The sequence below is a fragment of the Artemia sp. Qi Xiang Cuo genome, chromosome 14 (assembly GCF_049724085.1).
Source record: "Artemia sp. Qi Xiang Cuo chromosome 14, ASM4972408v1, whole genome shotgun sequence".
NCBI classification, from domain to species: Eukaryota; Metazoa; Arthropoda; class Branchiopoda; order Anostraca; family Artemiidae; genus Artemia; species Artemia sp. Qi Xiang Cuo.
In genome coordinates, this window is record NC_142807.1 from 5,690,215 (window position 1) to 5,706,423 (window position 16,209).

The 16,209-nt window shown below is 36.5% G+C and overlaps 1 protein-coding gene across 1 annotated transcript in view; it reads right to left on the reverse strand.

Annotated features, from left to right (window-relative positions):
* kkv (hyaluronan synthase-like protein kkv) overlaps positions 1-16,209 on the reverse strand; it is a 118,709-nt gene that overhangs the window by 97,268 nt on the left and 5,232 nt on the right. Inside the window, exons 2-3 of the mRNA XM_089100548.1 lie at positions 7,698-7,825; positions 512-756 (exon numbers count right to left, since the gene is read on the reverse strand). Coding sequence (XP_088956674.1) covers positions 512-756; positions 7,698-7,825 — 373 coding nt within the window. The remainder of the gene's footprint in view (positions 1-511; positions 757-7,697; positions 7,826-16,209) is intronic.

Consider the following 16,209-nt stretch of genomic DNA (forward strand, 5'->3'; position numbering starts at 1 on the left):
CCCTAAACCCCAAAAAACAACAGTTTAAATATTGTAAATTCAATGAGAAACCACGCTTTGCGATCAATTTAGATAGCAATTACCCGCTTTACGGGTCTCCATGCTAAATTGCTATAGAGTCTATAGCAGTGTGTACCATTAAGTAAAACAATACCGAATTTTGTTATTGTGGTTTTTAGTTCGAAAAAGACCATGCATAATACTGTTGTCGTTTTTTTTTTATAATATTTGGCTATGCAAGTTGAAATATTTACTTCTTAACTAAATTTGCCAAAAAACATGTGTTTTTAAAGATGAAGCTTTTTGAACTAAAATACATCCAAACATTTTTTTTTTTGATAAACTAGATATCTGTTACTCCCTCCTTCTATTAAATTTATTTTCTAAAAATGAATTGAAACAAATACATTCTTTACCAGGGGATCACAAGAATAAAACATTATGAAACATAAGGCCATTAACACCCTAATTTGTGTTCAGTTTTTTTTTTTAAGTAGTTGCGCTAGCTTACCAAGATCCTTTCCACAATAAGCCACATCTCGACCTTTCTTGATTTGTGAGGTCATCATCAGTAGCGTTCCTTTTGCAATGACGCCAGCTACCAAAACAATAACAAAGGTAAAGAAGTATGCAAACACTTTAAGTATTTTCATTATAAGTTCTAAAGTTTTCTGGTTTGCATTTGACCCCGTATCGGTACTCGGGGGTAACACTCGAAACACGTCCCATCCTTTTGTCTCTTGAAGACTTCTTTGACTAGAAAAAAGAGAATAAAGGTTGTAGGATTTATCATATGGGATGTCAGACTGTCTTCTGGTCGGTTTTGGCCATTGTATATAAATATAATACAGAATGATCATTCCCTATCTGAACCATTATACAAAGCCGGACCGAGATGAAGTTCTCCGGAGAACATTTAAACAAATATAAACATAAGCGACATTCAATTTTTTCACGGGTAGACAAGTCAAATTTCTCTTGAACACGAAACTTGGCTTCACCTTTGTAGCGCTAAATTTTAAAGCATCTTATCTTAAATTAATTTATTCCAATACATAAATAAAAATTGGTAATTAGCAGAGCTATGCTATTAGTAGATGTTTTAATAAATTACAAGTAGGTTTCGAAGTTTCGAGTTTATTTGAAAGGCATTTTGAGAAAGTTTCTGCCAAAATGTTCCAGGGTAATATACACTGGACCGCTGATTGCAGATTAAATGGAAGGAGCTGTTTGTACGCGCTGAGGATGTAGTAGCCAAAAAACACAAAGCCGTGATCTTACTGTCATATTATTTATATACAGTGGTTTTGGCCCTTAAAACGGGATGTCGAACTTAGAATTGCGATCGAGTAAACTTTTCCAGATGTTTACGACCGTGGCTTCATTGTGATCAATTAAAAAAAAATTAAAGGAAGTGAATAGCCTAGAGATGTTCGAACTGAAAGCAAACAGAAATTTTTGCTGTGCATATTATGCAAGGAATATCTGCAAAACTAACTCGAACAAAATGGCTGGTGATATTGCTCAATATTTGTACAATTCTAAAAACTAGTGCTTTACTGAAAACCCGAAACCGACGTAAAAAAGGATGTTATCAGAGTAGCAGAGAAGTGCAGAAGAAGCCAGCAGAAAATAAAACACTAATTTATAATGCATTCATCTCAATGGTCTTTCACCAGCCATGATATCGATAAATATTAGTAAATAACTATAATCTCTAAAAAACACAAGCAAACTCAGTTTTCAGTAAACCCATACTCCACACTTAAAAAAAATTATTTTTCTTGTTGTTCATGGTGGGGACTACATGTCTACAGTTTAGGGCTTTCGGCAATGATGCACTTCTCATATTGATCCGTCGCCATCTTTGATGGATTTCAAGCCCACTTTGGAAATTCCCGAAAATTTGCTTTGGCAAGAAGCTTTTACTACTCAAAAAAACATCATGATAGTTATCATTCCTAAATAACCTTGAAATGAAAAATTTGGGTACTCTTGCATTATGCGGGCCTTTCTAAAAAGTCAAGTTTGGTTAATGCTAATGAAATAAAATAAAATAGAATGAATATACAATAGTTTAGAAACAAATGTGGGATATATATTTGCACTTTAGGTGGGGTGGGGGGGGGAGGTGGGTAAAGCTTAGCATATATTAAATACATAACCTAACCTAACCGAGGTAGCTTTTCCCCCCCCTAAACCCCCAAATACACAGTTTAATATCATAAAAGCAATGAAAACCACGCTATCATTGCATACTCTATAGCGGTTAACACGTCAAAAACGGGTTTTATAATTGCCTATTCTATAGCGGTTAGCACGAATGGCCCACATAATGCAAAAGTACCAAAATTGCTCACAGGACGATTTTTTTCATAACATCTTTATAAAATTTCGGTTACTGTGACTGTGGCCATGACTGCAACCATGATAATCCTTGGGGAAAGTAAAAGATGAAACAATGAAAAGACATTTCTCAAATACAAAGAAATTAAAGAAATAGGGACGCTGTTTCCTACTCAATGTTATCATCCTTTTTTTAAAGTTACAATTTTGCATTAACCTGATATCAAAAGATTACGGTACTCTTCTGAAATACAGGACACCCGAAAGAAAGGCCTTACTGAAATCTCAAAGCCGGAATTGATAAACAGGTTTTCGCTGCATAGTGAGATATAGGACGTGTTCTAGGTGAGAGGGAATTAACACCTGGAACGATCGAAAATCTAATTCTTATTAACTTTTGTATTAAATCTTTGGGAATACAGTTAAATAGCGTATTTACTAAATTAACTTCTGTACATTCATCATGAAAGTGGGAAAAATGGAGGCAAATGACCAATCTAATAGTAATTAATGAGTATTAAAGGATCAAAACTCATATTTTTAATATTTTACTCATTGCTCATTAAAATTACTCGTGTTTTAATAATAAATTACAATGTATATTAAGGCATTATTTAATAAATTGTTCCAGGTTGACAGTTAATTCGTATTAAATTTGAAGTAAATACGAATTAAATTGCAATTCACCTGGAACACACTCATAGCTCAGTCTGTCACAAAGATTGAAGCTTTAGTTTTTTGGGCTTTAGGTTAGGTTACGCATTTAATATATGCTATGCTTTACCCCCCCCCCCCCCCCTAATGCGCAAATATAAAGCCCAAATTTGTTCTTAAACTATTATATTTTCATCCTATGTTTTATTTCATTAGCATTAAGCAAAGTTCACTTCTCGCATGTGTCCTGTATTTCAGAACAGTACCCAGATTACTATTGATTTTAACAAGGCAGAGCATGCCCACCTCAGTACGAAAATGCAGTTATTAAATTAAAATGCACTTAGTAGCAACTACAAGGGCGAGGTGGAGGTTGCAGCTCTATTGGCACAATTCAGTTTTGTGGAATTAGGGCCATGAGAGATATCTGTTAATGCGTTAAGTAGCAGGGGATCCTACAATGTCTTTCTCCACCGCTAAATCTGATGGGGCGCTGATTTTCCGTCACCTGGCGCACACTTCGCAACGCCACGTGTGCCGCACGGTTCCACCACGCTTAGCAGTCCCCAAAACGCTTGACAAACTCCCCTTGACACAGTTCTGCCGCACTTAGCACAGCTGGTGTACATAATTTCTGAGAGTGAGCGACTCCTCGGCCAGATCAAAGTTTCCAAGTCAAATTTTTAACTTTCATAAAAACTTTGCTTTTACTTACTAAACAAAAAATAGGGATGATATACTAATAACAGCATAATTAAAGGCATTATATGGGTAACAAAACCGATAAATTATTTTACTTGTTTAACTTAGATCATTTGGCAAAATAAAGGGGAAAACTGTCTACCACGAGCGGTTCAAACAGAACTTGGTAATGCCAAGGTCATTTGATTATGTGAAAGGAAAAACAATTATTTTGACAACTATATACGTCATTGTAAAGCGGAAAGCAGGTTTGAATAATTTATCCATTCTCATAATTTGGTAAAATCAAGCATAAAAGTACCACAGATTACACACTGTATAAAATGACAATGCTAGAGACAAAAAAAATGTCTCATCCAGACGCTGAGATGAAAGACAGGTGCGTCGTTTGGGAGTGGCAAGTGGCAGGGGCAGTTGCCTTCCCCCAATAATGTGGAGAAACAAAATTATTATATATCCCATATCATTGACTATCCGGATATGGACCCCTCTTGACCCCCCCCCCCCGATGAAATGCTTGAGATTCGCCCCCAGAGAAAGAGTAGGAGTGCTTTATTTTATAGCAGAAAAAGTTAGGAAATGTGAAGCAAACGGGCTTTGCATTGTCTGTCGTTAACTTCGCCCACCAAACCTTACTTCTGACGCTGCCTGCTATCTCTCCAAATACACACCCAGTCTAACGTTCCTGCACCCAAATTGGTGCAAAAACTGTAATTGTTTTATTCCGGAGACTCTATGGTGCTTTTTGGCACTACTTAGCAGCGGGCCTTCAGTGTATCTACTTAATATTGTATTAAAATTCGTAGGACCTTAAGCACCTAAAATTTCTACTACCCCCCCCCCCTAACAAATTTTATTCGTTAAACTATGGATTTTTTTTTTAATTTCTGTAAACGTACTATAAGAAAAATAACGTTTGTTTTTTCAATAATTAAAATAGATTTATAGTTTTTCACCTTATTTCAATGTACTGCAAAAATGTTTTTGATATTTATAGCCAGAACAGTCCCACCAAAGTATAATTGCCATAATATATTGCGATACACGGATAGCCTACCTGATAGCAGTAAATCATTATCAATGGTAAACAAACTACCCCTACCACCACAAACGAGTAGGGTCCCAACCCGACTCCAAAGTATTCTGCCCACATAAAATCACCCCAAAACTACTGCAAATTCGGGAACTGGTGAGTAATATGGACACTTTTATATATTGTACAAGGAAACCAGTCACGAAAAAACCCTCAAACAAACTATTCTCAAGAGACCGCTATACATAAGACTGCAAAGCCGTGGTTTCCCAATGAGTTACAATATTCAAACGATTGTTTTTTGGGGTTTAAGGGGGAAAAGGTACATAGGTTAGGTTACGTATTTAATATAGGCTATTTTTTAACCCCCCTCCCCCTAATGTGCAAACATATAGCCCAAATTTGTTTATAAACTGTTATATATTCATCCTATTTAATTTTATTTCATTAGCATTAACCAAACTTGACTTTTTAGAAGTGTCCGTATTATGCCCCAGTATCCAAGTTCGCTACACTTACAAAAGTGAGGATTTTAAAGTGGTCAACGCCTCGCTGGGACTAGTACACCTAGCAAGTACTGCATTGAGCTGCATTATTAGGTAACAGACTGTAACTTTTATACATTTTTTTCCAATAAAATAAAATAGGATGTATATATAATAGTTTATAGACAAATTTGGGCTATATATTTGCAAATTAAGGGGGGGGTAAAGCAGTGCATATATTATATACATAACCTAACCTAGGTACCTTTTTCTCCCCCTAAACCCCAAAAAAACTTGTTTAAATATTGTAAATTCAATGAGAGAACCACGCTCTTCGATCAATTTAGATAACGATTACCCGCTTTAGGAGTATACATCACTGCATTCATTCGACTGTCTATAGCCGAAGTGCCCATAAAATGGGAAAGTACCGAAAAAACTTAAAACCACTAAAATTTCTTCAAATAGATATTGAAAAATACATTCTCCCTTTGAATTTGGGCGAATTGACACCACTGCGTGGAGAGACCTCGCCACCCACCCACCCTCTAAAATCCCAAATTACTTGAATTTCTACTCGCTTCCCATTAAAATAATAGGACAAAATTCGTTAAACATCCCCCCCCATTTTTTATTATCTTTCACCGAAAAATAACTACGTACGTGCCTTGCTCCCTTAATCCGTAGATGGCCCGAGGATTTACTTATTAACCCAGCCCTAAAACTAATCCAGTTGAAACCACAAAGCAAATAATGAAATTACAAATATACACTTAAATTGCTCTTACAGTAAAATTCAACAAAGAATCTATACAAAAAAGGGCGACCACGCCCCGTCACGTTCGACCGTGACCCTTTCGCTGCCCTTCACAATAAACTTTAAATTAAAAGGATAGCCAAGCAATCAAGACTTTGAAGACATTTTTTTTATGCAGTTGTGCCAATTCATAAAAATGTAGGGAAAGGGGTGGCAAGGGTTTTGTAATGAGGATACAAAAATGGTGGTTTTCCATACCTAGGTTGGGTGATTTTGTTCTATTCCAATTTTTCAATAAAAACACTCCCAAAAAAACTATTTCTAAAATCGAGGGAAGATAAAATCTAAGGGAAAGTTACCCCTCCCCCCCCATTTTGCACCCTGTTCCTTCTAAATCATTCGTTCTTGCTGAAAAGCTGAATTTGGTGCAAATTGGGAAAAAAAAATTTGGTGGGAGGGGAATTCCCTGCCAACCAATAAGAGGACATAGTCAAATATCCAGTGTTTACTGTATCAGCAGGATAAACATCAATTCACTTCAAAACAAATTGATAAAAGATGCAGCCACTGAGTTAATCGGTAGGGTAGATCAAGATACATAACTTTCAATTTTTTTAGCATATAAAATTATGCGTCTTATTTCTCGCTAAAACCATAGACAACTCCCAGAGGATTCAATTAAGTATTCCGACACAAACCCAGCGTTTTATCCACCTTCATCAAATTATTCTTTATTAGCTTTAATGACCAATTCCTCTTATCAAAAAGTCATTGGGAAATTTCATCAGTAGTCAGAAACAAATGAAAAGTGACAAATATCATTCTGGTGCTGGCGAGTATGTGGGAGTTCATATCAGTGGGAGGTGTCTAATTCATCAACAAAAGCGACAATCGCGTGATTTACATCGGGAAATTACGCAGGGGGGAGGAGGGCTTGGGGTCCGACTCCAAATCCTTTTTTGTCCTAAATTTCTAGGCACTTAATGTTCATTTAATCGAATACATTTTTATTCTTCCCTCAAAAAAAAATCCTGCGTACATAACTGACCAACATGACAGTTATGGAAATTTATAACCCCTGCTCTTTCCTCGAAATTCAATTATGTTCCTGGCTACACTTTGGAGGGGAGTTTTTGGCAATTTGGCTAATTGCCAAGCCGCTTGACACCTTTTTAGGCCAGTGCTTGGTACTGTTCTTCTAAATTACTTTGGAAAACTAGCGTTTTCATGGGGGTGCCACCATTTCGAACAACCGTCACAAGCCACAAACGTCATAACATCCTACCGTCTCAACAGACTATTCTTTTGATATATCTATTGGTATTAAAATTCCGTTTTTAGAGTTGCGATTCTACCACAAACTGCTAAACTAAAATTAATTTTAGAACAAAATCAAATCCTCCTGCGTTACCCCTTCCTCCGACCCCCCCCCCCCACCATAAAAAAATCCCTCCAAAAAACGTCTTTATACTTCCCAATAACAAATACTATACGTAAACAATAGGCAGACTAAACTTGATACAACTTATATATTTAAAATAAGCATAAAAATCCAATTTTTTTTATATATCTATTGGTATCAAAATTCCGGTTTTTAGAGCTTCAGTTACTATTGAGCCAGGTCGCTCCTTACTTACAGTTCGTTACCACGAACTGCTAGACTAAAATTATTTTTAGAACAAAATCACTTTTCTTAAGAATTCAAATACAAAACACGTACCTTCCTCCGTATATTTCAGTGTTTAACGGACTGTTTTCATCTTCTTCCTCTGTGAAATTTTCTTCTTCATCACTTATTTCTGCTTCCTTCTTCAATGTGCCGTTTGGACCCAATGTTGTAACATACCCCTACAGCAAAAGAGGATGGAATAAGGAATAAGAACAGGCTATTAGAATGTTTTATCAATGCTTAAAAGGGTGTATATTTTCCAATTATACTAATAATTTTCTTAATGAATATTTATTTGTTGTACTTGGTGAATACAAGAAGTTCAATAAAATAAGTAATGAGTAATGAAGTAAGTAATAATGTAAGTACATAATGAGTTTATCTTCCTAAATAAATAAGGGGAACAACCTAATTCCCGTACAAGAACTCAAAAATAAAAAATTTGTCTTCCATGTCTTTTGTCTTGGTTTGCTTGTTAGTGTGCTTGCAATTCAACCCCCTTTCAACTCAGCCCATCTAACTCGTTCCTCATTCAAGTCAACTCCTATTCTACTCAAACCCCATCCAACTCAACCCCTATTCAATTCAACCCCGGATTTAGTTCACCCCATTCAACCTAACATAACTTGTTGCGTAAACCTAACATAGATGTTGAGTTGAATGGGGAATGAGTTCCACAGGGGTGAGTTAAATGGGGGTTGGATTGCATGGGGGTAGAGTTAACAAACGAGCTGAGTTAAATGGGGATTTGAGTTTCACGGAGACCTTGCTTGCCATAAAGAACTTTCTTTCAGATAACGCCGAAACAACTAGTTATCAAATTCATTCTTGATTATTAAACCATTATTATTATGATCATCAATCACACAATCCCACCTAAATCATTCAATCATTTACCCAGTATTATTTTAAGGACGAAACAGCGAGAAGGTACCGACTCAACCCCCCTCAACTTAGCCGATCTAACTCAACATTCATTCAAGTCAACTCCTATTCTACTCAAACCCAATCCAACTCAACCCCTGTTCAATCTAATTCCTGTTTAAGTTCACCCATCCAACCTAACATAACGTGTTGCTGGTGTTGAGTTAAATAAGTATTTAGTTGAATGGGGAATAAGCTCTGTGGGGTGAGTTAAATGGGGGTAGAGTTGCATAAGGGTTGAGTTAAACGGGGTTTGAGTCCAACGAGAGTTAAGTAAAACGAGTTGAGTTAAATGGGGGTTGAGTTTCATGGAGACCTTGCTTGCCATAAGGAACTTTCTTTCAGAAAAAGCCGAAACAACTAGGTATCAATTTCATTTTTGACTATTAAACCTTCATTATTATGATCATTTATCATTAAATTCCACTTAATCATTCAATCATTCACCCTAGGCTATATCATTTTAAGCAAGAAGCAGCAAGAAGGTACCGAGTACAATCATCTTAAAATGATCTAGGTTTTAAAACTGTAAGTTTAGAGACAGTTTTTTTTTATTATTTTTTTTATCATCAACTGCTAATTCTGACACTAAAATTCATCTTGGTCTAAATTCCCTTTACTTTCGACAAGAAATATTGGTACTTGTACATTATGTGGTATCCACGAAAGAAGTCAAGTTTGGTTAATGCTAATGAAATAAAATAGGATGAATATATAATAGTTAAGAAACAAATTTGGGCTATATATTTGCACATTAGGGGGGGGGGTAGGTTGTAGAGCGTAGCATATATTAAATACGTAACCTAACATAAGTACCCCCCCCTAAATCTTAAAAAACAGCAGTTTAAATATTGTAAACGCAATTTTAAATCACACTTTGCCATCAATTTATCTCTTGAAAATACCCGTTTGACGGGTTTCCATTAGTAGTTCCTTGTGCAGTCTATAGCGGTGGGTACCATATAATGCACAAGTACCGAAATATTTCTCTGTAGGTACCTTACCATACGGGATGAATACTTTATTTTCGTCATTTATAATGTTACTCTCTAAATGTCAAACATAACGTCTCCTCATTCCAAACAAATTTTTGATCCGTTTTTACAGTTTTTTGGTACCCCCCCCCCAACAAAATTCTGGACAGGGCACTGAGCTTAGGGAATGACAGAATTTGCTTGGTCGTATGGACCCATATGTACGCATTGTTGTAATAAAAACCGTCATTATCCGTACAGTAATTCTTGGTGTAAAAAAGTACAAAATCGAGTCCAAAAGTCAGCTAATAAGGACAAATAATCACAAAATCATTTATAAGGCACTTACGCACTAATTCTTGCCTGTGCTAACAAAAAATTGGGGGGGGGCTAAAAAAGGAATAATTATTTGATAACGTGAATAAGAAGCATGAACAATCATTGTAACACGGGAGCAAGTATACAGCCCCAGAAAGCTGAGCACATTTAGATTTGTGGGAGGGAATGATGGAAAGCAGGTCACCAAGAACGGATTATATAAAATACCTAACCAAAATACCAACCTTACATACTTAATATTTGACTAAAATAAACCTGTATAGTAGTTTTTCTCCCTGTGACTAAGCTAATTGTCTCCGAATGCAAACAGACAAACCGGTTTTACGCAGACAGATCAGATTAATCTTCTTCAATGGGGTCAATATAATACATAAGCATCGTATCCGATTTTGTATCTCTGTATTCTTCCCAAATTCCTTTACCATTCCTGATGTCTTATTTCTACTACTACAAATAACTTGCTACAGTAGCAAAACAATCTGAAACTAACAAATCTGCGCATACTCTCTCTCTGAAAACCACTCTTTAAAAAAAAAAAAAATATATAAAATTATCCTCTTAGATTTAGAAGAAAATACATTTGGCTCCAATCCCTAATTTCCATGAACTGACGCCACTAGCCCCAGCTGAATTATCAAACACCATGATTTTTTGTAGCCTATCGTCCTTCATCGGTTTGAGGTGACTTAACCATCTTTACCTTCCATTTAAAACAGACTTAGGTCGACCCAAATCGATCACATCGGTCGATCAATAAATCGATCCATTTTTTCGGAGAGCTGATTGTTTAATGCACATTTGCTCAAATATGAACCTAAAACTATCCTCAGGAAATTCCTCCCGAAAACTCTACACCGTATCTACTTTAACGTTGTGAAGTGCACGCGCTTCAGAACCATACTTTACACTCTAATTACCGTGGCTTGCAGCACCCTAATCTTTAATTGCGGACAAACGCACTACGCAGGAGCATACACAGGGAGGCTTCTGGGCTCGGGGCCCCTGAAATTGTAAACTTTCCCAAAATTCGTGGAACTTATTATTTAACTCATCAAATAAAATATTTTGTTATTACCCCCGCCACACACACAAAAACGGTGTACGTGCCTTACCATGTGCCTTGGGTTTTTAATTTTTTTTTATGCCTTTACTGTACCCACCTTCCTTACTAATAATTCTAACATCACCATAAATGTTATAATTATGTCATTATTATGACCAGGGTCGTGTCCAGGATTTTTTCGGGGATGAAGCGGAGTTTACAAAAGGATTTTTTCGGGGGGGGGGGGTCAAAAACTTTAAAAACGTATAAAAAATTTGTTTGTATTCATTTTTGTTACGTTTTTACGAGTCAGACAAACATTTCTGGGGGGGGGTAGCTCTCCCCTATCGCACCCTTCCCCGGTTCTCTCTACCAAGGTGATTATTTTTTACTCCCTTTCCTCCAGGTGGATTCTCCAATCCCCTATAATTTTTGCGTTTAACGTAAAGCACATTTTGTAGTGGCTATTATTCTTACCACAGCCTTGATATTTTTTTAGTTGTGTTTAAGAAGATTCAGGAGATTTAGGTTAGGATAAAAGCCAAACGAAATTGATTTTAAGGTTAGTATGTACTGTGATGGTCCATGCGAAACAAAATACCATAAACTTGGCAAAGTTTGAGCACTATTTAATTCAAGGTGAGGCATCCAAGAGCAAGTAATTATGGTAATTTAAACATAACAATTACATTTGTTCTGGATATATATATATACATATATATATATATATATATATATATATATATATATATATATATATATATATATATATATATATATATATATATATATATATATATATATATATATATATATATATAGAGAGAGAGAGAGATAGATTCATCAGCCACTGGAAAAACAAATGCGGATATCCTATTTGAATGATTTAATATTTTTTTTTCTTATTTATAAGCGCTAAGCCAACGTAAAAAAAACAGCAGTATCATATTCCAATAGGTTCAGGTTTTATTTTTCTTTTTTTATTATTCTTTTCTTTTTTAACTTTATTTATTTTAATATAATACCTTGTTTTATCATTCCTTTTCTATTTAATTCAAACACGGGCGTCGTTTTGGGGAGGGGGATAGTTGTCCCCCAATAATTTGGAGAAAATAACTATTATATAGCCCATGCCCCTTGACTATCCGGATATGGACCCATCTTGCCTCCCCCCCCCAATGAAAATACTGGAGCTACTCTCCTGATTTCAAATTTATATTTCTATCATAAATGCATAACATAATACGCAAATATCTGGCAGAGAGACGAGCTCGTATTGCACAGATAAATAAAATAGTTAAGCAATAAATGGATATGCAATCAAAATAAAAGGCTTGACAAACAGAAATAAATAGAAACAAAATAATTAGCGGAAGATTAATTACTCACGACGCCACAACAGACACTCCGCCCGATGATACATGAAAAACACCCTCAAATTGTATTAACTCGGTATTAATAACATAGCTTATAGTTTAGGGGCGAAGTAAGAGGGGAGATGGCCTATCGAGCCTCAACGGGACCCGATGCAAGATTCTTTTTCCAAAGAAATTTAACTTGCAAGTTTAATTGTTGTTTTTTTTCATGTAATTTATAATCAAGACTTTTTAATTCAAACTATTATTTGGATTTCTTTTTCCACTGAAAATAAAATTAAGAATCAAATGAGATCTGCTATCAAAAAGAAAATTTACGCTATAGCATACAACCTGAAAATATAATTGCAGGAGAGGGCCAGAGAAATTTTGTATGACAGTTTTTTGTCATCAGCATCCAAAGTTGCCCTTATTGAACAAAAAACATGAGGGATGGACAGGAAAAAATCTGTCACTGCCCATCTCCCCTTTGTCAGGGGCTGGCTGTACCTCTCAGGCAACCCTTGATTGGTAACATATGGTCAGTTGTATTTCTTTGATTTTTTACTATTTTTTTGGAAGTTCAAACAAGGTTATATTAAATGGAATATTCCTTCGTTTTGAGCATTGTATATTTTGTTAGATATCTATTTCGACATGGCCTGCCCTTGGCAAATTCTATGGATAAAAAAACTATAGGTAAAGCAATAGGGAATTTCCAAGACAGTGAAATTTGTTCTAACCTTAAATAAATATTTCAGTTCTACATCCAAGAGCCGTCCTTGTTATTTTGCAAATAAAAGAAAACAAAACAGGTTTTCTCTACTGAAAGTAAGGAGCAACATTAAAACTTAAAACAAACAGAAATTATTCCACATATGAGGGGGATGTCGACTCCTCAATACCCTTCTTTTTACTCCAAAATTTTTAAGCGCTTTTAATAAAGGTTCTGATTCTAATTACACGGCCCTTATGTTTCAGGAATCGTTCTTAAGGAATTGAGACAAAAGTTCGAACTTTAGCGTAAAGAGCGGGTATTGAGGAGCGGGCACCCTCATATACGGAAAATAATTCCTGTTCATTCCAAGTTTTAATGTTGCTCCTTGCTTTCAGTAGAAAAAACTTGTTTTTTTAAATTCAATTTCTGACTGTTTTTCACAAATAAACCCAGAAAATTCGCCCCCTCCATGGAAAATCATACAAGATAAATTATTCCATAGAAAGTTCTTCACCCATAATATTCTTTGGCCGAGAAATTACCCTCTGACAATCATATCCTCGCTGCGAATTCTCCCCAGAGAAGTTCTTGCTTATCATTCCGCCTGAAAAATAATCCTTAGTATACCTTAATTTCAAGAAAGATTTGTTTTTATTTAAAATTCTGATTCGTTTTAAGGTCATGGTGAAATCCCCCTGTGTGGAATATATTTCCCAGAAATACCCACCCCCCCCCCTCCTCCCCCGAATGGAAAGTTTCTCCCGCAGAAAATGTCCCCATGGAGAATTTCTCCTGGTAATAAGTCCCCCAAAGATAATTTCTCCCGTGGAAATTCCCCCCTCCACGAAAAAAAAAACAGAGAATTCAAACCCCACTGAAAATTTCCCCCGGACAATTCCCCAGATATTATATATTTGGAATCAGCATAATAAGCCGATTCTTTTGATATATCTATTGATACAAAATTCCGTTTTTTAGAGTTTCAGTTACTATTGAGCCACGTCACTCCTTACTTACAGCTCGTTACCACGAACTATTTGGTTTAACTCTATGGATACGGTCTCGATTTTACTATTTTTCCTTGAATCTAGCCAATCACGTTAAGCCCTCATCTCAGTACATGTTTGTTGTGGTATAATAAAGAAGGTATTTCTTTGCTTTGTCCGATTCGTCTTCTACTAATAAAACCGTTCTACTACTTTTATATTTTAATTCATTTTTATTTGCTGGTACATTATCACGGTGTGCGTGTAACTGAACCCCCGTGTAACTGAACCACCGTGTGACTGAACCCCCTTTAACTGAACCCTCGTGCAACTCAACCCCATTTAACTAAACCCAGTAACTGAACCCCCATGTAACACAACCCCCGTGCAACTGAACCCTCGTGCAACTCAACCACCGTACTTACATTGGGTAAAACACAATAGGGTTATGAACCATAGTTATTTAACTATGGTATAGTTATTTAACCTTTAAACTGTTTTAAATAAAATGGCCGTCCCAAAATTTGGATAGGATGTATTTGGGGGAAAAATAGGGTAGGGTGGAAGCCCTCCCATCACTTTTAACTCTGAAAAAGTGCACTGAAAATTTTGATTTCAAATCGAATGAGCCCCCCCCCCCAAAAAAAAAAATTCATACAAATTTTTTTCTACAAAAACCTTATGAGTTAGCAATGAGCAACTAACTTAACTTACAGCCCTTGCCCCAGACGCTGCTGGTGGGGTTGTTAACCCCAAAGGCATGGTTATTTGATCTTCAGACTATTTTGAACAAAATGTTTATTTTTATTTTGATCGGATGTATTTGGAGGGGGGTGTCGGTTAAGAGGGTAAGGCTGATTGTCCTGTGATTACCTTTGATTCTTCGAAATTGAACTTGAACTTTCAATTTCCAATCGAATGAGCCTCCTTCAAAGTTTTTACGACCATCCCTTCTGTAAAAACCTTAAATTTTAACAATTGGTAAATCGCAATAATATACAGATTGCTGATACAGGTGTATCAGCAATCTTTTTTGGAACAGCTTAGCGTATCAAGATGAAACTTCTGGGGCATCTACCTGCTACTACTGCTATTAATACTGCTACTAGGCTACTACTACTAATTCAACTCTATTATTACTTCTACTGCTCCTACTAAGACCTCTGCTACTATTAAACTAGCACTAGGCTACGCATATCAAGTTGAAAATTTGACAGAATGAGGTATTTGAGGTGGAACTTGAACTAAATCAAAATACACTATGTGCATGCAGATTTTCAAAATAGCAAATCTCGAAAAGGGATTTGTGTATTAAGTTGGAACTTTCAGAGAGTGCTTAAAGGGAAAGTCAATTCACCAAAAGGAAATATGTGCACGCTCAGTCCTGGATTTACTACTAGGTCCCTAGGCCCGGACCTAGAAGCGCATAATGCTAGCGGGAGCAATAAATTATGACTGAGTAATTTTTTCATGACAACAACTGGACTGATGTGATTTATCGTCGCCAGGCGAACTCTGCCGCCACGCTGCCTATTCACAGAAAAGTGACTTTAAAACAACACAGGAATTCCATGGTCACTTATAAACTGTCAGATGTCTCCCAAGAATGGTAGCTGAGAGTTCGGTATTACCCTTCTCTTTCATCACTTTTTGCTCATCAGTTGTGTTCTGTTAAAACACAGTAACATGGTTACACACAGTTACAGTTACATGGGGGTACAGTTACACGGGGGTTTAGTTAAATGGGGTCGAGTTGCACGAGGGTTCATTAGCACGAGGGTTCAGTAGCACGGGGGTTCAGTTGTACGGGGTTTCGGTTATACAGGGGTTCAGTTGCACGGGAGTTTAGTTAAATGGGGTTTAGTTGCACGGGAGTTGAGTTGCACGAGGGTTCAGTAGCACGAGGGTTCAGTAGCACGAGGGTTCAGTTGCACGGGGGTTCAGTTACATGCGGATTCAGTTACACGGGGTTTAGTTAAATGTGGTTGAGTTGCACGGGGGTTGAGTTGCACGAGGGTTCAGTTAAAGGGGGTTCAGTTGCACGGGGGTTCAGTTGCTTGGGGTTCAGTTACAATGGAACCCATTATCACATCTTTTTTTCAGGTTTTGACAATTAGAGCGAGAGAACGAACAATTTTGCAGCTCATTCCTATATTTAATTCCTGGGGGGGGCACATTTCAAGGAACCCTCTCGTAAACTTGAAAGATGTTGATCCTTACCGAGT